Below are 21349 nucleotides of genomic sequence, written 5' to 3' on the forward strand. Positions count from 1 at the left end.
TTGTTTTTTTTCTTGCCTGTGCAGATGTGATGATATGAGGTCTGTAATAACTAAATGGACCATTTTCGACTCTTGTTACATTAGATTTTTATACGTGAATCATCCCAGTGATGTAACAAATGCCTTTACACACTTTGGCATGAAGGATCCGTCATTTCTTGCTCTGTTGTTCATAATTTGAGCGCTTTGGCTCAAAACCTGCAACTCTTTTCTGTCTGTCTCTGTCCAAGGTGCTGACACAAACCAGCTTCACGATGCCTGTGAGTCCAGGAATAATCACACCTACATTCTCACTTTTAGTCTGTTTTATTGAAGATATGAATAAGTGAACAGCTTACATTAAAATAATCCACTTTTCAGCATCTTGTTTCGAAATAAAAAAAGGATATGACATCTATTAGAACCATTTTAATATGAGAATTATTTAAGATGAGGCTAAACAGACATTTTCTTCTATCAAACATGATTTTAAGACATGTCCAGGCCAATATAATAGCTAATAAAAAGTATTTTGCAGCAATAAACCTGCATTATCACCTTTCAAAATAAAAGATAAGCATAACCAACTTCACAAGCATCGCTATATCTTTGTGTTTTTATATTACTGGTTATTTGAACTGTTCAGTCCGAGTTCAGCTCCATGTGTTCATCTTCAGACGAGTGCCAGATCCTAGCATGCTGGTGGAAGATGTGCCCATCCTCTCATTATGAAGCCTGGCTGGATTTTAGCTACAGAAAAAAAAAAAGAAATGAAAAAAACTTTTAGTGCAAATCATCTAACTCGGAAGGAATAATCGTCGTTTGCCAGCATGCAGAAATAAGTTAGATGACGCAAACAAAAGTTGCATAGTTTATGAATAACTCCTGTCAGTTCATATGGGCTCTGGGCCACCCTGGCCCCACAGCCATGCTGCTGCCAGATTCACCAAATTATATGTAAAAAAGGGTCCAGGACATTTTAATCCCATTGGGAGGACATGGTAAGTCTCTTTCTCTACCAATTTTCACCCTCTCTGTTATCTGTTATTCAAACCTCCTCTTTCTTCTTCAGATTCACAAGACAGGATTCTGCTGTCCCCCTTTTTATTCATGTTCTCTCATATCTTCTCTCAGAGACACTCCCCCCCTACACACACACACACACACACACACACACACACACACACACACACGAATACACACACACACACACACAGGAATGCACACGCACCCAGCCCCTCAGACAGCATGCAGTTTATGCAAATGTCCAGCCTTTCAAGCTCAAACTTGAATGAGACCTCAACTAAATCTCTTTTGCTCCCACACACACACACACACACACACCCACACACACACACCCCCACACACCCCCCCCCACACACACACACACACACAAAACACACACACCCCACACACACACACACACACACACCCACACACACACACACACCCACCCACACCCACACACACAGACACACACACACACACACACACACCCCACACACACACACACACACAGACACACACACACCACACACACACAGACACACACACGCACACACACACACCCACACACACCCCCACCACACAAACACACACAAACACACACACACACACACACACACACACACACACACACACACACACACACCACACACACACACAGTGAGTTAGTAGAAGGACTTAAATATCAGCCTTGTTCAAATTTTATGTGTTTCGAATTTGAAATATTTATTACAGAGCGCAGGTGGGTAGAAAGAAAAGACAAAGAGGATTTCAATGTGTGGGAGTGTTGTGGCTGAAGGTGAAGTGTGACATTACATTAGGGGCTGGATTTTAGGGACAAATAGTTGATTTAGGAGCAGGTTGAGATGTGTGTGTGCGAGAGAGAGAATGATGAATGTGAAATGTTTAGCTGTTCCCAGGGTCTGGGTTCTGTTTGAAAAGCCTGAGGGTGGGTAGCTCTAAGAGGAGGTGGCAAGGAGGTGGGGGACTGTGCCCAGCTGTTGGGTTGTGATGGGGTGGGGGTCCCGAGTCTCTCTTGGTCGCTCTGACAGGCTGTCCTTTTCACCAGCGCATAGCCGGGCCGTCCAGCCCGCTGCCATAACAACACCACAGCCCCTGTGTCATGGTAACGCCACGGAGTCATGGCGGAGCGCAGAAGGAGGGGAGCGACGGCAGAGTCTGAAGAGTCCAGACGTTTCTGCCCGTCTGAACTTGAACTTGACTGTCATAATGAACGACCGGCGGCTTGAAATGGAAATTCACTCCTGGGAAAATTCTCCTCTAAGTGACTCGGTTTTAATGTTGTTAATTTGAATTGTTGTTTTTAATTTGTGAATCAGGAACTGTTTTTAGTTTGTTTGGTTTAATCTGACAAAGTTTATATGACTCTGGGCGTTATTTTTTTGTGATTCATCAAATACAAAGGAAATAATTTCTGGACAAAAGCTGCAGTTATAATTACAGTGAACCACTGCAAAAACAGCGAAGACAGAATAAAATACATAAAAACCTCGAGTTTTATATTTTATTTTTGCACAACTTTGACTTTGATGCAAATAGCATAAACATATGAAAACTTTCCTTTGTTTTTAACTCGGAGGCATTTTTACCCTGCTAACTTCAATTTAATGAAGATTTTTGTGGAAACACATGATACAGAATTTACAACAGAATCTGTTTTCGTGGGTTTATTTTTTTTAATCATTTTATTCAGATTAAAATGATAAATTATTCTATGCAACTCAAAAGTCGAGAAATCCGTGTTTCAGGATGTTTTTTGCTTTACTGCATTACTATATAATGTAATTTAGCCAAATTAACTTTCTGTTTTTTTCGATTAAACAGAAGCAATATGCAAAATTAATAATTTAACTGCACTTTCACTACATATTGATTTCAACTTTTGGATTTTTTTCTCCATTTTCTGGTGTTGAAATGCTCTAAATATTTAATTTTATTGTTTCCCATCAATTAAAAATTTGTATGTACTGTAAATTAACAATTTGCATATTGGAGAAAAAGAAGACTTTTTGATAACTTATTTCTTATTTCATTACTTTGGCCTCCATCCTCTTAAATTCATAACTTCTATATCCCACTTGTGTTTTCTTTATGAACAAAGAGCAAGAAAAGAAAGGAATGTGGTAATTATTAAAACTATTTAAAAGGTTAATTACTTTTTGCTAAAGTGAGAAATACAAAAAATCATGCATGCAATATTGTGAGCAATATCAAATCAGCAGGATCTTTAGAGATAAATGCATTGATGTCTCTACGGATGCAGCATTGTCTGCATGTTTGCTCTGGTTTAAAGCTCATATTTTGCGACTGGTCCACACGATGGGTTTAGCTGCTCAGACCCACTCAACCAGGGGAAAACTGGCGCTCTGAAAGGTCCCCTGTCGCTGCTACAAAGCCAAGAACAAGCCATAGCAGGATAATCATGTTTATCCCCAGACTAAGATGGGATCACAGCTGCTGTGTTTTTTGGAAAAAAGGGGAACGAAGCAGAAGAGTCTTGCCTGAGAGAAGACTCTTTATAGGTTCCTGTACTGATATTTAGACCACAATCATCCTACAGTGGAACCATTATATTATCTTTGCTTTGCATTTGAAAAAAAAAAAAAAAAAAAAAACATCTTGTTTAAAAGGCTACTAAACTCTGGAATTAAAGCTTTCTGCAAAAATAATTACTAAAGTCTAATATGTCAACATAATACTGAACAAGTTTTCTTCATCAGTACTGAGAAATTTTTATGTGAGAATTAATAAGATATTAAGGAAGGTGCCTTTTTTCCCAACACATAAACTGAACACATTCTGCCTCAGTAGCTCTGCTATAAAACACATTTCTTCACATTAAACACCCCCCCCTGCCCCCCGCGCACACACACACACACACACACACACACACACCACACACACACACACACACACACGCATACACACACACACCCACACACACACACACACACACACACACACCCACCACACACACCCCCCCCCCCCACACACACACACACACACACACACACACACACACACACACACACACACACACACACACACACACACACACACACACAAACAGAGGCAGTTGCAGGAACACAAAGGAACAACTTTCCAGGAACTGCTCTGATTGCTGCTGTTCTTCTGCAAGCATCTGCTGTCTGGTCTGGACTGAGGTTCCCACCTATGCCCAGTGTTTCCAGCCTCTCTCTCTCTCACTCATACACATACACACACACACACACACGGGAAAGGAGAAATGGCAGAACTTTGTCAAGTGCTCCTTTCACAAAAGCAGCCAATTATGGCAAGAAGCCAGGATCAGAATTATAATGTGGGCCCTGGATCGTGTGTTTACCAACAGGCCAACAGGTCTCCTGCAGCTGCAGCACCAAACACCAACCAGAGCACAGAGTCAGTCAAAGCTGCAGGTGCATGTAAGGCGTTCAGGGCATTTTCTTCTCTTTAAAACCCTGTGGTTTAGGTTTTGATACATCTACCAACAATTTCAAACCTGACGTTAGAATAAATCTTGATGACAAAAATTAAATAGTTCATTAAGAGGCAGGTATGTGTGCATCGCTCATTAGCAGCTTCGCTCTGAGCCCTCCCCCAGGCTGCATGGCTAATTAGAGCCTGCTTCCTAATAAAGGAACAGTCCCCCCTTTATGTTTCCAAGCAGCTAAAACGAGCTGTATTTGAATCATGGTAGGAAAAAAATAAAACAAAATCATTCCTAGGAAGACAAAATAATAAATAAATAAATAAAATCAGGCTTCGCAGCGAATTTGAGTGTAAAGTTTTAAAGCGTGAAGCTGATTGGTGATGCAGGAGCCGCCGCCGCTGCGCCTTTAAACAGGCCTGCTCCCAGTTTCTATGCAATTATGTTAATGAGTCCAGCTTGTCTGCCTCCTTTTCATTATCGGCTGGAGTTTGTTCCCTTTATTTTACACCGTTGTCATTTTGTGGGGTGTTTTTATTTTTCGGGCAGCGTTTTCTCCCTCGCGGTGGGATTTGCAGGACAAACCCACAGATCAGACAAACGGGCTGAAACGGTCCTGCGCGCCGCGGACAGGATCTCCGCCTCCAGACGGGTCCAACATCTCCAGTTTCCAGTTTCCAGAGCAGAACGATGGAGAACACTTCTGTGTTTCCAGCACTCGCTTTGCAGCATCGTGCAGGACTTTATTGACCTGATCTCAGGCTTTCAGGCCAGGGGTCAGAAAACGCTTTCCCGCGCTGCACGTTGTTGTTTTTTTTTTTTTATCCTCGCATTTATTTACAAGAAGAAAAAAAAAACAACAAATAAATTAAAAATAAACATGAATATGAAAAAAATCTGTCCAAACAAAACTTTTATAATTAAAGAAAAATAGAGTAAGATGTTTTAAGACTTGATCAGTGGAAATTAAAATACAGCACAATTAAATAATTTTTATTTTTATTTTTCATTGTTGTTAAATTGTTATGTACTCTTAACAAAAGCAGTATCTACGGTAGACTCGTTTTCTTTCTTTGCAACTTTCAAAATGTTTAACATAAAATAAAATGTTTCTTTTCACTTCCTTTCTTCTTCCAATAAAATTTCAAATAAATAACAAAAAAAAAAAGCAAAAACAAACAAAACTAAAGAACCTGAAAACAGCAAAGACAGTTAATTTACCAGCAGCAGTAGTGTAGAAATAATAATGTTGCGTTTTGACCCCTCTTTATTTCAGTTATTCTTGTTTTGTGTTTCAAAAAGAAATTTACAGTCGCTGCTAATGAGATGCAATAGTAAGCAGTGCAATTTAAAATAGTCTTGAAAAGACTTAATTGTTTGAAAAATATTCAGGAAAGGAACCTTTGAGTGCCATTTCTCATTTATTTTAATATACTTAATTATCTGCATCTATAATGTATGTTAAAAAACAATTTACATGAATTTTGTCAAGAGGCCAACAGTCTTTGGATTTTAAAAACACAACAAAACATACAAAGATAAAGGCAATAATATAATAATTTCTTTCATAAGGAAGCTGCAGACATCAATGCCTTGCATGTCCTTTTTCCTTGAGCTCTTTCACATTATGTCACATTGCAGCCATACATTGCAGTCATTTATAAATATTTTCTTTATAACCATTTTAAACAACTTTAATTTGAACAGATAGCGTGCATATTTTAACAGAATGATCTAATTTATCAGCCATTAGCAGTGTAAAAATTGCTGTGAACCTTCTGAGAGGGAAAACCACAGGGATGAATCACATGATCAAAATGTCACATCAAAATACCAGCTTTGTCAGTTTTTGTTCAGCGTTCAGTGGCAGCTCTGCAGTGACTCACAGAGTGGCCTTTGAGAGGCCCCAGAAATGTGACTCGAATAATTAGTGGGAAAGCTAAAATCCCTAGTGAGGAAGATCTCACCGTGGGAGAAACCTAAGGCAGGAAGCCTTTGACTTTGCTCATCAGGCTTTAATATTAAAATAACCACCATGAACCAAAAATATTCATCTTTGGTCTAATGGAGCACAAAGATTTTAAAGACGGCGGTGAATGAGTCAGAAACGTACAACCTGTAGCATTCCTCACAGCGATGGAGGCTGACCTGTCACAGAATATATATATATATATATATATATATATATATATATATATATATATATATATATATATATATGTGTGACATTTTCTTTGTTTTGTTTTGACAGGAACGAGTTGCTTTAAACATTCAGGTTGAAAAATGAAGAAATTTCAACTGTTGCGGTTTTAAAGCTATTTTGTTCTGCAATCCTCCAGTAATCAAGAAAGAGAAAAGGGTTTTACTTTCCAATAGGTTTCAATTGCAACTTTTTATTTTGACAAAGAAGGGAAAAAATATATATATACATACAAATATACTATTCTTTTCTACAAATAAGTGAAACAAATAATCGCTCATTTATTTGTAGATTCTGCAAATTAAGACCTACCTGAACACATCATGTGATGCTTCTTCCTTTTTCGAGGGTTTCCTCTCACATGAGCGGAGGGTCCGAAGCCTTGGAGGTCATTCCTACTTTCGGTTATCTAGCTTTATGATGGAGAGTTTACACTCATACAGCTAGATAACCAAAGACAGGAACAGGCTCCTTCATTCATCAGAGCAGCAAACTGGAAAAACTGAGGCTTCCTGGGAAAAAATAAAATTAAAAACATCGCAGAATGAACGACGTTACTTCAGGTTTGAACCTATTTGTAAATTTTGTCATAAAAGTTTATATACAGGAGCACAAAAATTACTGGGGAAATCTCAGTTTCAGGAACAGAACAAAACTTGTGGTGGCTGGATTTATGTATTTATTTTTCGTACTGCTAAACTGTCAAAATTAAATCTCAAATCAACCACATTAAAGTTGAATCCTGTTTCAATTCCTCTTCACAATGATTTAAAAAAATAAAAATAAGCATTTCTAATTACTGCATTCATTTAACCAATAATGACATTTCAATGCAAGGCTGTATTGGTTTGTAGAATCTTGAACTTTTCAGCCTTCAAAACATTCATCAGATTCAATTCAGTCGTTCCCCTGCACAGCGTTAGACTGCAAACGTGAACTCCAACAAATTAACCTCATAATGAGCTGACGCTTCTTTAGGTCAGAGCGTCTGACGTCAGATGTTTTAATTGGAGAATAGATGCACTAACAACGGCTGCGTCACTTTCTTTGCACAGCTGAGTAAAAACACTGACAAATATGAGCAAAGAAAGACATTTCTGCCAAGACAAATTTCCGCAACAGGCCACATTATAAGTGCTGTGTTTGCTTAAGTAAAGTGGCGTTTATAATTGCCAGACTCTTGGTGCAAAGTTAGCGTTATTGCAAGAGAGTAATAAAACACAAAAGGCCTGCTGGGTTTCTTTGAAATGTCCAACGTTTGTCTTTGTTAAACAGGACGCACCAAACCTCAAATATCAGATCCAAAATGAAAACGTACACACCATGTTAAACATAATTCAGATTGATTCATCTGGGAGTGAAAGACACATCTACGTACATTTAAACGTGTGGGAATAATAATAATAGACACCACATAATCCAAATGGCTCACTTTTCAGGGCTTTGTCGAAGCGTCCTTTGCATCCAGGAGATAAAAAGATCCACAGGGCGCTTCTCCAGTCTCCAGTTTCTCTGTCCACACCTGCTTTGACAGACAGGTGAGTCCCGGCGTGGATCAGATCGATAATCCTCCCCCCGCCCCCCGACCTCTCTCATCATCTGCGGCACGGCTGCATGATGGGGCTGTGGGTGAGACATCTCCCAGCTCCTGCAACCACATCAGGAGGGTCTGGTTTCCGTCAGAGACGCGGGACGGCGCACCTTTTCATCCGCCCCGTGTCCAAAACGCGCGCTTCGGTCTCCGGTCCTGTGGCTGAGATGTGACCCCCTGACAGTCTCACGGTGGCCCCCTCTCACCTCCCTGCTGCCTTTTCTCCTCTCAACACTTCCTCCTCCCTTTGCTGACGCCACGCGGTCGGTAGGTTGCAGATAACCAATGGGGATGGAGCTCTCCGGTGCGTCGGTGCGCGTTTTGGAGCTGCGTTGGCGGGGAATATTGGGATATCATTTCAACGCGTATGGTCACATGCAAGCGAACCAATTAAATGATGAGCGAAAAACAGATTCATGCAAAAGAATCAGATCCTCTTTTTTCAGACGCAACTAAATAAATGTTTGGTTGAAATCAAACAGTCAACATCCGGTACTTTTACTATTCGCTTCTGCAGATGATGAACGGCGCCTCCACGAACACGTTGATCTCAATGCAACCACAAGAATCTGATGCTCGCCAAACTGGGCCACAATATACCCAGAATATGTCGCCACCTAGCGGTACAACAGAGCAGCGTTTTTCCATGTTTTGTGCATTTGTGTGTACATTACAGTCAATTATAACCAGTCTGTCCGTCTGCCTTCCATTTATCTATACAAACTGCTTTCAGGAAAGATTATTTCAACAGTAATTATTCCTAAATTTATTCCTCAAATTAGCCCCCAAAATGTCTCAATTGTTTCCCACGTCGTCATAGAGCGATGTCTGAGTTTGGGATAAGGTATTAATTTTATTTTGAATAAGGCTGTAACATAACTAAATGTGGATAAAAGTTTCATAGAGGAAATTGATTGGCTAAAATAATATCTCTATATTCAATCTTCATTTTGAAGATGTTGCAGCTTTAAAATACTACATCTGTTTTGTGTTATTTTTCCCAGCATACTCTGTCAACACTGATTTGAAGTAAATATGGTTGCACGTTGTGCATACGTTTTTTAAATATATTTTCTTCTTTTTTTGTTGTTATTTTATCAAATACCAAACATAAAAAGGGACTACGAATTTAATTCCTGTTGGTATAAAGGAGAAAACTAGGAATCATGTCTGTGTGAAGAATAGTAAAACAAAGATGTGTAATTGAGCTGAATGTTCTGCATTGCTATATCGCCCTCTAGTGTTTAGCTAGAGGGCGATAATCTAGCACAAAATAGTATTCTCACTCTACGCTATTCTGTTACAAGCTATTATAAGTTTTTTCACAAAGTATCAAAAAAAAAAAAAACAGAAGACACTGAATCACCTTTTGATTCACTTTCATTGTTCAGTCTTCTTAATTTCACATCTGCCTAATTCAAAATAATTTAATTTTCAGTGAATAAAATTCAGCTCTATTAGAATGATTTTTCTGAAATTTGCATTTTTTTACCTAAAGTCATGGTTTGAAGGTGTTATAAATGTGCAAAAGAGAACAATCTGACTGGAAAATGTTTCAATGTAAAACATTAAATAATGAATAATTGTTTGAAAAAAGCATCAAGGTCTGGCTGAAAATACCAGACAATTACATTTATCTTAATAAAATTGTTTAGGTGCAGGAGAAATGTCACAAAAAAGTTGTAAAATGATTCATTCTCAACAATTTTTTTCTGTTATAACAACCTGGCATCTTCACAGAAATGGAGACTTTTCATTTCCACTCTATATGTACAAAGAGCTAAATTACTTTTAAAAAAATGTGTAAGAAACATAAGGCGAGCCCAAGATTTGTTCCATCAATCCTTTTTTATAAAAAATACTACAATGTTAAAAAGAAAGTCAGAAAACTATAAACATGGTAAGTACATAGACTTAATGAGAACAATTTTAATTTTAAGAAAAAGTGCTTTGCAGAAAAATCAGTGGAATTTCCTTGGAAAACATAATACAAAACTGGATAAAATAATAATAAAAAAAACACAAAAGAGAAAATTCAACATAATTCAGTCACCAAAAGGGAAAGTTTCACTGCGGATTCAGTTCGACTCATACGGGATTCTTCCGTACGTCAATCAATACGTTGTTTGATGGCTGCTGGGCGTAGTTGAGGCTGGAGCGACGCGACTCTCTGCGGGATTTAACAGCAGGCAGGGAGGTCTGCGGCCCCCAGGAGCCCATCCCCGTCTGAACGACCCGGTTAACAGGAGAGTCTCTGGCTGCTTGGACCCACAGTTCCTCCATGACAGCAGGCTCCTCTGACGGGAGAGAAGAGCGCCTCCATGTGGATGGAAGAGGGGTGTTCACCAGTTCTCTCATTTCCTCCCTGGACCTGCTGGGTTTGTCAGGGTGTCCTGTCCCTCTGCCTCCAGCACTGTCCTCGGGGCTTCGGCTTCCCAGGTTTGTAGGTTTGGCATCAGAGGCTGAGACTGACAGACAGGAGGACCAGAAAATCATCACATGTAACAGGGACTGTGGGATGAAAGTCTGCTTATTTGGAGCAGTTATCTTCATCTGGTTACAGAGATAGTGCAAAGATAGTAAAAAGGAGTAGCAGTGACTACCTGTAAATCCAGATTGGTTAAAACAAACAGCTAATCTAAGATCTTAACCAAAGTGATCTGTCCTAAAAATACTTTCTTTTCCATTATTTTATGAACCTCTAAGCTGTCTTCAATGTTTGCATAATTTACTCAGAAGCTGATGATTGTTTATACAATACTGTATAATATACTGTAATCTGCCTTTGTGAAATGTACTGAGAAACATGCTAAGTGTTTCTAGCCAAAGTAACAGTCTTTCATTTGGACTAGTGTCATTCTGTATTCCTGATATTTAGACTTTACCTTTGAGAAGCTCCTTAGGCTGACTGACTGAACCAAAGACATCTCGCAGTTTGCTGCTAAGCTCCAGATTTGCCGTCCTGTAGTGGTTGAGTTCTTTGGTGAGATTATGGATCTGTCCTTCGTACTGCCGCCGCCGTCCCGCCAGGCCTTCGTCCATTTGTTCTTTACGACCAGAGGACAAACATAAAGGTTCACAGTCAATATCTACAACAGCATACAAACAGAGACTTCAGCAAATACGTTTCTAGTTTCAGCTTTAAATTTCAAATGTACTTCCAAAATAGCAAAACTGGGTTTGCTTCCTTATATTTTTTATAAGTTTTCAAATGAAGATTTTATTTATTAAGTGACTGCTTTTAAAACCAACCTCACCCAGTATGAACAAGCAAACTACAATACACGGCTGTGCTGTGTTTGGTGGCAACAACGCCCATCAGGCATTTGTGATCGCTGATAAGGAATCTTTATGTCATTGAGGAGAAACTTTGGTCCACTCTGCTTTAATTCAGTCAAACTTTGGAGGATATGTTGCTTGTTTAAAATTATGCTGCAGCACCTAAAATCTCATTTTGTTTAGTGCTTCAGAGGTGAACTTGTTGGTGTGCTTTAAATTATTGTCCTGTTGAATAACTCAAATTTGCTCAATCTCCAAAGTCAGGATCTGATGGCAGGACATTTTGGTTCAAGAAGAGAAGAGAATTTATGGTTAAACTCTTTGCAGTCATCCAGGATTTGTGATGTTAGCAGGTGATATTTTTGCAGTCCTAGGTGTCGAGGCTCTCACCTCGACATTGCTGCAGCAGCAGCTGCATGCTCCTCTCGTGTTCCTTCTGCTGCTGCGTGAGTCGCCGGTCTGTGTCGAGCTGTGCGCGGTCCAGGGCGTTTTCCAGCCACTGCACCAACCTCTGCTGCTCGTCCAGCTGCATCTCCAGCTCGGCCAGCGCCAGTTGCAGCTTTCGCTCCTCCTCACGCAGAGACACCACCTACAAAACGCGACCGCACCAATACTGTTCAGAGTTGGGCTGAAGCAATTGATCAGCTTGATCATGATAAATTGATTATTAAAATAATCATTCAGTAATTTTGTAACTGATTAATAATTAAATTGAATGTGAAGACAATTAAAAAGAGCTGCAATAAAGCTAAAACTGCAAAAAGCTACTAAAATGTATACATTCTGCAATTACGAAATAAAAACCTTCTTTGTCTCTAAGTTTTAACTTCACCTGGTTCAAATTGTGTAAAAAAAATTTAATGTCCTAGTAAGAACCTTTTGCAAGCCAATAATAATATAAAATAAAAACAATCAACAAATCATCCATGCACTGTATTAATGTTAGGTTAAGCAGAAAGGGCTGAGCATTTCACATGTTGATGCTAGAAGTATCTTTTAGCTGCACTTTAATACAAATGATCAAGCGTTCGGTGGTGGAATTTTAGGCAATAAAAAGCTAATTTCTTATTTTAAAAAAATAAATCAAATGATTTGAATCCATCTTTTAGTGTATTTAAAATATCGTATGTCTAAGTGGTTAAACAAAAAAATTAGCAGAATGTGTCAATTTCTATCCCATTAACTCCCAGAAAGATATACAGAAAAATTGATTAATAAAATAATCATTAGTTGCAGCCATAGTTCAGAGTACTTATGTGGTTTCAGATGTAGGTTCACCATTCAGCTGCTCAAATAGACCGTGTTCGTACAATTAATCAAGTTTAACAGCTTACATATACAGTACAGTGTATCATGTAAAGAAGTTTGAACAAACCTTGTCAAAGTATTTGCACAGCAGAGCTCTGGTCTCAGAGGCGGACAGATAGCTGAGCTTGGCCATGAGGTTCATCTCCCACTGGGAGAGCATGCTGGCAGAAGCCCTGAGCTGCCTCTGCCTCTGAGTGATGGCCTCATTCTTGTATTCAATAGCAGCGTCCAAAGCTTCAATCGCCTCGTCCAGCTGGAAAAGAGTCCGCTCCTCCTGAAAAACAAACCCGGCAAGCAGCCGAGCATGATGATGTGAAATAAGCTCCAGCGATGGTTCATGATGCCGTTAATGTGGTTGTGCGATTGCTCAATACGCCTCGTTCACAGCAAAGGTTTAAAGACCGAACTGACCTCGGGTGAGAGCAGGTTTCCCTTCCGCAGTTTATCATCCAGCTCGACACGCTGCTTGAGCAGCGAGTCTTTCTCATGCCGCAGGTTCGAGATCTCTTGTCGTATATGTTGGGAGTCCTGAGCGCTGCTGCTGCGAAGGAGGCCGTTCCTCTCGCTTAGCTCTTGCTCCAGTGTCTCGATGCGCCCAGTAAGTGTCACCAAATCCTTACTCAAGGCCTGGATAAAAAAAATTGACACAGTAATGTTGGATTATAAACTTGCAGCGCGAGTAAACTGGAGTTGTTTGTGTTTGTTGATACCTGACTGGAGCGGAGCCTCTTGGTCTCCAGGCCGCTGCGTTCCTGCAGCAAAGCTTCTTTCTTGGCCAGGATTTCCTCTCGTTTCGTCAGTTCTCCTTCCAGATCCTCCAGCGCTCTCCTCTGATCTAGAACACGCTCCATTTCCTCATCCAGCCAGCGCTTTTGTTCCTCAATCTTCTGCCCTCACAGGGTCAAGACACAAAATTAGACAACCACCAGTTTTCATAACTACTTAAAGCTATAATTATTGCTTTAAGCCTATTTTGTGTCTCACCTGTTGCTCCTCTAATGAAATCACAGATCCATTACTTCCACTGCGTCTCTGTCTCTGGAAGGCTGCAATCTCCTCTGTCTTTATTCTAAGGATCTTCTGCTGCTGCTCATTCTTTATCTCAAGTTCCTGTGACAACAAAAATATCAGATTTTCAGGTAAAAATAGAGGAAAACAGTGACATTCCACAGTAAATAAATGTTTCTTGCATTATTTCATTGTCTTAGCTCCTTTTAGATTCTTTTCATTGTTTTAAAGTGTTGGTTTTGATTGGAAAAGCTTTTGAAAAAAGGGTAATTGTCCCATCTGCCTGGAATCTTTGTATTTATAGCTTTCTGTTTTATATCTTGTTAAGAATCAGTCTTAACTGAAACCATAATCTGTGGATCAACTCTTTAACAGCAACATACATTTCTGGCATTTTTTTAAAGAAAATTTCACCTGGTGTTTGGTGTTTGGTGTACTTTAAATGGACCATAGTTTGTTTTCTCAGATAGTCTGTTTTATTCAAAAAGGTGTGAAATCTCATCTGAACTCTGATGCAGACTAAACAGGCAAACTCTGCTTCACCTGAAAACTTTAGTCCTGCTTCGCTTGCAAGTTAAGCCTGGTGCAGTTTGCACGACGTAGGAAATGCCGAAGAAAATGTTTTGTTTGTACAAAAACATAAAAAGTTTTTGTACAACACACCTGTTGCTCACATTGAGAAGTTAAGTTTTGGCATTTTTCAACACTCTCCACCCAGTCAAACTGATAAACCCTTAGTTTGTTTATTAAAACAAGAACTTTTGATCATGCTCAACTCATGTTGCTCAGCTCTACCTTGACTCTGTGAGTCCTTCGCTGCATTTCAGTCTCCAGGCGGCGTTTCTGCTGGCTCTCCTCACGCAGGCGCCTCTGCAGCTGCTCCTGCTGCTGCTTCATGGACTGGACGCTTCTCTCCAGCTCCGACACTCGGCGCTCACTCTGGACAGGAAGGTTGGCCAGGCGAGCCGTATCCCTCTGCCGCTGACTGAGCACCTAAGATTCAAACAGAAATATTATGACGTTTAAAACCTAGCTTAAGGTTTCACTTTAGGAGCTACATCAATCCACGTCCATTAAATCGAGAAGATTATCAGTCCAACCTGAACTCTGCTCTGAGCAGCAGCTATCTTCCTGCGACATTCCTGCGCTCTGCTCTTGTCTGTTGTGCTTATTTCTCTCTCTTGTTTCTCCAGATCCTGCAGCTGACGTTGAGCCTCCTGCAGCTCCTGACGCGCCTGAACTGCTTCACTTTCCAGAGCTGAGATCTTATGGCTGTACTGCTTATTCAGGGCCTGAGCATCCTTCCCTGAAGGAAAGACAGTCAGCTGATATAAACAATAAAAGGAATGGACTCCTAAAGAGATGCAGGACATCTACCTGTTTTGACCAGTTCTTTGATGAGTTCTTCTTTCATTCGGATGGTGACGGACAGCTCCCTGATCTTCTGCTGTGCCTGAAGAAGTCCGCACTCTGATATCCCCTCAAAGCTTCTGAGACTTTCCCCACTGCTGGAATTAGCTTCACAGATTTAAAAGCATATATGTGAATTTAAATGGGTCAAAACTTTGAGATGGCTCATATTCAGACCAGCAAACCCTGAAGAAAAATGTTAAAGCAATGAAATGATACAGTAGTCTGCATCTGTGGGTAATCTGTCAGAAACTAATGCTGTTCTACACTGATAAAGATGTATAATTAAAACCAAAATATAGATTAATTTAAAGATAATATCTTTCAGAAATAATCAAGAGTAAAATTAAATCTGTAATTGTATCAGCACTCTCTGAAAACCGCTGCCCTCCAGGTGAAAATTAATTAAATCGAAAGTCTAAGAGTTCAAACTCTTTGAAATGTCATCACTTTAATTTTCAGGGTTTAGACTTACAAGCTTTTCTGGCTAAACATGGGTGCTGATCGGGCTCAGCCTGAGAAGAGGGAGCCTTCAGTCCTCCAGAAAGCAGCTCACGCTTGGTCCAGGTCAGGTTCACCAGTCTGATGCAACAAACAGTTTAAAGTGCAATTTTTTCCATATTCAAATTTCTAACTTTGAGCTTGAAAAGTAATTGATTTGCGTCATTGTATGCCTTCAAAATCATGAAATCATACAATGATCTATGATTGTTAGAATAGGGTCAAAGTGTGAGGTGGCAAGTCAATGACAAAAGCATGTAAATTTAACATAAATCAAATGATAGTTTATCCTGCAAGACACTGAAGTAAAAATAAAATTTTTAAAATAAAATATTTTTGCTTGTACTTTTACATGACGCTGCACTGGAGCAGACTGACCTGCATTTCTCTTGGCTGACGTTTGGATGATTGACCTCTTTTTCCCTGTCGCTGGTCTCTGTTCCTCCTGGGGTCTCTTGGTCCTCATAAAGTTTTCCATCCTGATCAGGAACCTGTCCAATATGACCCATCAAGCTCACCTGTTAATAATACACACAGAAAACTGTTAAAGACCAAACATGAACTAATTTGAAGCACTACATAAGTTTGAGGACTGTAACTTTCAAAACACATAACTTGTGCCTTGCTTTCATTTCATTTTGTGAATTTAAAACATTCCTACTAAAAAAGTTATTTTCTTAATCTTTGGGGTTATCAGTATTACCTCCAAAGCCATAACTCTGGTGATTGTGGGGGATTGGTTTGTAATATTTGGGTTGGCAAGATAAATACATCTCAAAGGAGCTTATATGTCCTTTCATGTTGCTTAATGAAAACTATCTCACTGAAAATGCCTTCATTACAACTATGCAGTGTGGAAATGCAACTTCACTTAAGCTGCAGTTTTGCACATTAAAATAGTGAATAATCCATAAGTAAACTTTTCTAACTATTGCGGGAGATCTAACTTGGTGTATATCTGTAAAAATGATCATTTTGTTCAAGTTTGCAGCCAAACTAAAAATAATAAAAGATTTTCTCTAAGGAAAGGTTTATTACCTGTCTACATGTGCTTCCATTCTGCCCATGCTGCATGGAGCCCATGGGGGCGGTGTGTGGTCGAAACCTCAAGTTGAGCCCCAAACCCATCTGCCCCAGACTGGACAGCTGGTACTGCAGCTCTGTTATCAGGTCCTGCTGCTCTTGCAGCTTGTCACTCTGAGAAACAAGAAAAGAAAATCCTGTAAATATAATGTCATCTTGGGGGAACAAGTTAAAGGACAATTTGGTTATTTCTGTGAATGCTGCTCTAATAGAAAAAAAAGGAGAATCACATTTAAAGTGCATCTAACCTGCTGCTTGTATTGCTCCATAGCGTCCTCCAGTGCTGCTAAGAAATCAGTGTTTTCCTTCTCCAGCCGTTGGATTTTTGACTGAAGATGAACAACACTCTCTTCTTTCTCATTGTCCTGATCATCGTCCCAGCTCTCCTCCACAGCTTCTGTGTCCTGTGAGAGGAGTTGTTGGACAATCAGTGAATGACCCATAAGTCGGCGATCTGTGAGTAAAATCCATCTGAAAGAAGCTGACCTGATTCCTGATAGAAGGCCTGGCTCTTCTCAACGCGACGCTGTCCTCAGTGGAGCTGTTCTCGATGCCGCTGTCTGGTCCGGAGGCGGTTGTGAGTCCACTCCGCTCCTCCTCCACCGAGCAAAGCCACTCCTTCACCCTCAGACTCTGCTCTGCGGTTAAAGTCCCCTCGCTCTGAAGCTCCCCCAGCAGCCTGTTGCACACCAACAGAACAGGTCAATACAAGTCGTCCAAATGGCCTGAAATCAACACAATTACAGACACATTTCACACCTGACAAAACAACAAATTGATTCAAAAAGAAATTGATCAGAGGACCAGAAGAAAATCTATACATCGACACCAATTAACTAACTTTCTTTCACATTTTTGTTCATCTGGCTTCAGGAGGAATTTAAAAACTGCTTGGCATGAACTGTAACAGCAGAAGCTATCATTTTATTTTCACGTACGTTTATTTTTAATTAATACCTTCAAGGGTTCACAACTGTCACGGACTGTCATGTCAATGTAGGAAAAACTACAAAAAAATTCATCTCTGATCTCAATTTTTGCCAGTTCTTACACTGCAAAAACAACAAATCTTACCAGGTATTTTTGTCAAGTTTATAGAGCAAATATCAAGTAAATTTTCAGCAAGGTATAGGAGTTTGTTTTAAGTAACAACATTGCTTAATATTGCTGAAAAAGTACTAATTCCGCTCTCAGATTTTTGACACTTATGGAAAAACATTGTTTTAAGTGTAAAAATCTCAAAGTGGAACTTTTACTTTTTTTGTAATCAATATTAAAGAATTACGTACAGAATACAATCTCCTATATATTTCCGAGAAGTCACTTTTAAGGGGGTTTTATCTTATTTCAAGTGTACTAAGATATTTGCACAAGAACCCAGGCCTAAATACTTGGTAAGATTTTGTGTTTTTGCAGTGTGAGCGAACAACCAATTGTTTTATAATCAAAACTTGAGGTTAACTCCTTCAGTAGATGTGCTTGAACCTGTAAGCAGTGTCTGTACAAGTCCTGTAGTGAGCGCTTTGTGCTTGCAGCCTGCTGATCTCTGCTTCTCCTACTCTCGGTCTCCTGTTTGGATCGGCGTGAGCAATGATTCGTGTCTCGGATCGCTGCCGGTTTTCCAGAGCCCTTCGAAGGGCTTTGATCTGCTGCTCCAGTCCTTCCACACGATCCGGTTCGCGCTTGCAGTTGACCGTAGCTCGGTTTTGAATGTTTCTGGCCCTCGTTGCATAGTTCAGTGTGTTCAGACTCTCGTCGAAGTCTGAGGATGACGGACTGATGCAGGCAATCATCAGTGTTTTCGAATTTCCTCCAAGAGAGTCTTTTAGTATCCTAGTTGAAACAAAAATTTAGTTTATAAGACCTGTCATGCAAGAACATTTTTCTTTTATCACCTAAATCCACATACCTTGTGATCTTAGAGTCTCTATATGGTATATGAGACCCTTTCCTCTTTGGGTCACCGAGGGCCCCAATGACATTACCCAGAGCTAGAAGGCCGCTGTTAATTTGGATGCTTTCTTTCAGTCTCTCTCCAGTGTTACCAGTCCTTAAGATCCGCTCTGACCCAGCCAAGTCTACAAAGTGGAACTTGGAAGATAACACTTGTGGTCCAGAGCATCCAGCGGTCGCATAAAGTCGAGTGCTTCCACGACGCTGATCCATATGCAGGGTGAAAATGGTGTGAGACCTGCTGGAGTTTGGATTCATCTGGGTCGCTCCGGTGTGTCTGGCTGTGTTTCCTGACTCTAGCAAGCTCAACACCTCGTCAAGACCCTCTACTTCACTCTCTTTCACGCCACACAACACTGGAAAGTAACATGACATGAAGTTTACAGTAGCAAATACGACATTGTATTTATTTTGCACCATAAAAATCAGTAAGGAAAACCATACCAATGTTCCCTTTGTCCTCCCGGATATGGATGTCCTTGCTGGCCGTCTTCACCTCCAGTAAGTCCTTGAACTCTTCTTTGTAGACCTCCAAATAGGAAACTCGTACAGAGAAGTCTGTGAGGTCGTTTTCATCGAGCAGCTTGAAGACATCAGCAACAGCCCTGGGGATGATGCCCTGCTCCTCATCTCTGAAGGAACCTAAACATGAAGGTAAGTTTTCAGAACTGCATGGTATCAAATTTGTAAGCCGAATGCAGAAAGGAAGGACATTTATTGGTCTCAAGCACTGCAGTGAGAAAAAAGTTATAGCAATAGTATTATGATATTTTAAAGAAACGTACTACAAAGAGAGAAAAAAGAAAAACCTACTAATATTAGCTTCCCCGATGGTGTAAGTCTTGCCTGAGCCTGTCTGGCCATAGGCAAACACTGTGGCGTTGAAACCTTGAAAGAATGCATCTATGAGCGGCTGGACGGAGGCAGAATAAACCTCCTCCTGACAGCAAGTCTCTTCAAACAGGAAGTCACAAACAAAGTGGCGATCGTGACCCAGGGTGACGCGGTTCAGCTCAGGGTCCACGGTGATGCAGTTCTCATGGCAGTGCAGGAGCTCCTTGGGAAGCAGCGGACGAACTCGAACTGCAACTTGGACGGCAGAGTAGTCCTCTCTGCCTTGGCCGGCAGGGACTTTGGGAGACATTTTGTCTCTCCTCCTCTGTGCAGCAACGTTATGTACTTGTCATCTTTGGAAAAAGCAGGAAAATCAACTGAGAATGGTTTTCAACTCATTTAATGTCATCTGATTGTGCTATTTATTCTTTTTGATGAGCAGCTTGAAAACGGTCATCCTTTAATTCAAGCATCCACTTGTTAAAAAATCCATTTATAGCAAAAGTATAACAGAAGAATTGATGATGTTTTCTAAAGTTAGAAAGTTCCTTTTAGAAATAGATATAAAAAAATAGAACTGTTTTATTACAATAATTATAGTGGAACCCATAAGTCACTTCTTTTTTTTTACTAAATTAACTTGTCACATGTCTATAAATTTCTATACATTTCTAGAAATGTCAGTAAATAGCTCAATAATCACACTTAAAATATTTGAAACAGCTACAAATCTAGGTTTACAGACGTTACTTAAAATCTGATGCAAATGCATATATGCTGCATAAAAATCAGAGTACTAAAATAAATAACATTATTTTATATATGTCACTGCACAAGTGTACTATTGCTTTAGTGGTAGACATAAAGACTTGGTTTTATGGTACCAAAATGCATTTATATTGGAAATTGTGTCCTTTTTCAAAAATATTTTTGGTTTGGATAGACACAACATCAAATTAAGTTGTGTATTTTAAGCACATAATTATTAATAAATCGTAAAAGTTATTTAATTAATGAAAAAAATTGATTTCCGGCAAAAACTTTGATAAAGTGACAAGAAAAGTCATTTTAAAGTCTCTAAAATGGGACATCTTCGTCTTAAGTTACTCAAGAAACTGCCATCATATATATATTTTATGAAAATAAGATGTTAAGTGTGTGCGCTACGACATATTCCTTCAAGTACGTTAATTATAAAGCAATAATCCACATTAAATCTGTTATTTTCAACCCGGCGGAGTAGCAGCGCTGCTCTGTTAGCAGTTAGCTAGCCATTGTTTGTAGTAAAATAAACTCCGTGAGTAATTATGAAAGTGACAAAACACGCTTAAAGGTCGCTAGCGTTTTATATTTTAGTTAAATACAAAAGTTAATGGAAAAAAATTTACAGCAGGGTCTTGTTTTCAGCAACATCTGCAGAGCTAAGCTAAAGCTAGCCGTTTAAAAACAATTCTTCCCCGCAGAAGAAGAAGAAGAAGAAGAAGAAGAAGAAGCTGGATAAAGTTACCCTAACTCCGATGTTAACTCTGTTACGTTCATCTAGGTAAGTTTACGCCGCGTGCTCTGATTGGATAAGTCAGTGTTGGAAATAACATTTAACACAACTTACTTCGGGGTAGGAAAAGTTGCAACATGGATTCAGGATAACACTGGAGTTTCTTCTCTCCTTTTTTTTTTTTTTTTAGGAGAATGGAAGTTGGGGGCCAGTCAATAGGAGGAGCCCTGCAGTAATGTTGGGTTAGGAGAT

General features: G+C 39.7%; 1 protein-coding gene across 2 annotated transcripts; it reads right to left on the reverse strand.

Annotated features, from left to right (window-relative positions):
- Positions 1 to 10055: 10055 nt before the first annotated feature.
- kif7 (kinesin family member 7) lies at positions 10056 to 21276 on the reverse strand. Of its 2 annotated transcripts, none has more exons than XM_055036961.1 (20): positions 21212 to 21276; positions 19582 to 19955; positions 19213 to 19410; positions 18725 to 19124; positions 18301 to 18648; positions 17302 to 17494; positions 17064 to 17219; positions 16771 to 16929; positions 16111 to 16250; positions 15707 to 15813; positions 15199 to 15339; positions 14922 to 15127; positions 14617 to 14814; positions 13798 to 13923; positions 13524 to 13700; positions 13225 to 13440; positions 12881 to 13087; positions 11896 to 12094; positions 11112 to 11273; positions 10056 to 10694 (listed from the first exon to the last, which is right to left on the reverse strand). In XM_055036961.1, exons 2-20 carry the CDS (start codon positions 19910 to 19912, stop codon positions 10315 to 10317), a joined length of 4044 nt encoding a protein of 1347 aa, XP_054892936.1. In that variant the 5' UTR covers positions 19913 to 19955; positions 21212 to 21276; the 3' UTR covers positions 10056 to 10314. The 2 variants fall into 2 exon arrangements, with proteins under 2 accessions (XP_054892936.1, XP_054892935.1); XM_055036960.1 differs by lacking the exon at positions 21212 to 21276 and adding an exon at positions 20991 to 21048.
- Positions 21277 to 21349: the final 73 nt, after the last annotated feature.

This window comes from Poeciliopsis prolifica, unplaced genomic scaffold (genome assembly GCF_027474105.1).
Source record: "Poeciliopsis prolifica strain line A6 unplaced genomic scaffold, Auburn_PproV2 SCAFFOLD011, whole genome shotgun sequence".
Taxonomy (NCBI): domain Eukaryota; kingdom Metazoa; phylum Chordata; class Actinopteri; order Cyprinodontiformes; family Poeciliidae; genus Poeciliopsis; species Poeciliopsis prolifica.

Bases quoted from the DNA above. Each gene is read 5' to 3' on its own strand.
- kif7 (XM_055036961.1), bottom strand. From the start codon at position 19,912: ATGTCTCCCAAAGTCCCTGCCGGCCAAGGCAGAGAGGACTACTCTGCC. The intron at 16,251-16,770 runs GTAATAAACCTT...TATTATTAACAG, and splicing joins ATGGAAGCACATGTAGACAG to GTGAGCTTGATGGGTCATAT. The intron at 15,340-15,706 runs GTAAGTCTAAAC...AAATCTGTGAAG, and splicing joins ATGTTTAGCCAGAAAAGCTT to CTAATTCCAGCAGTGGGGAA.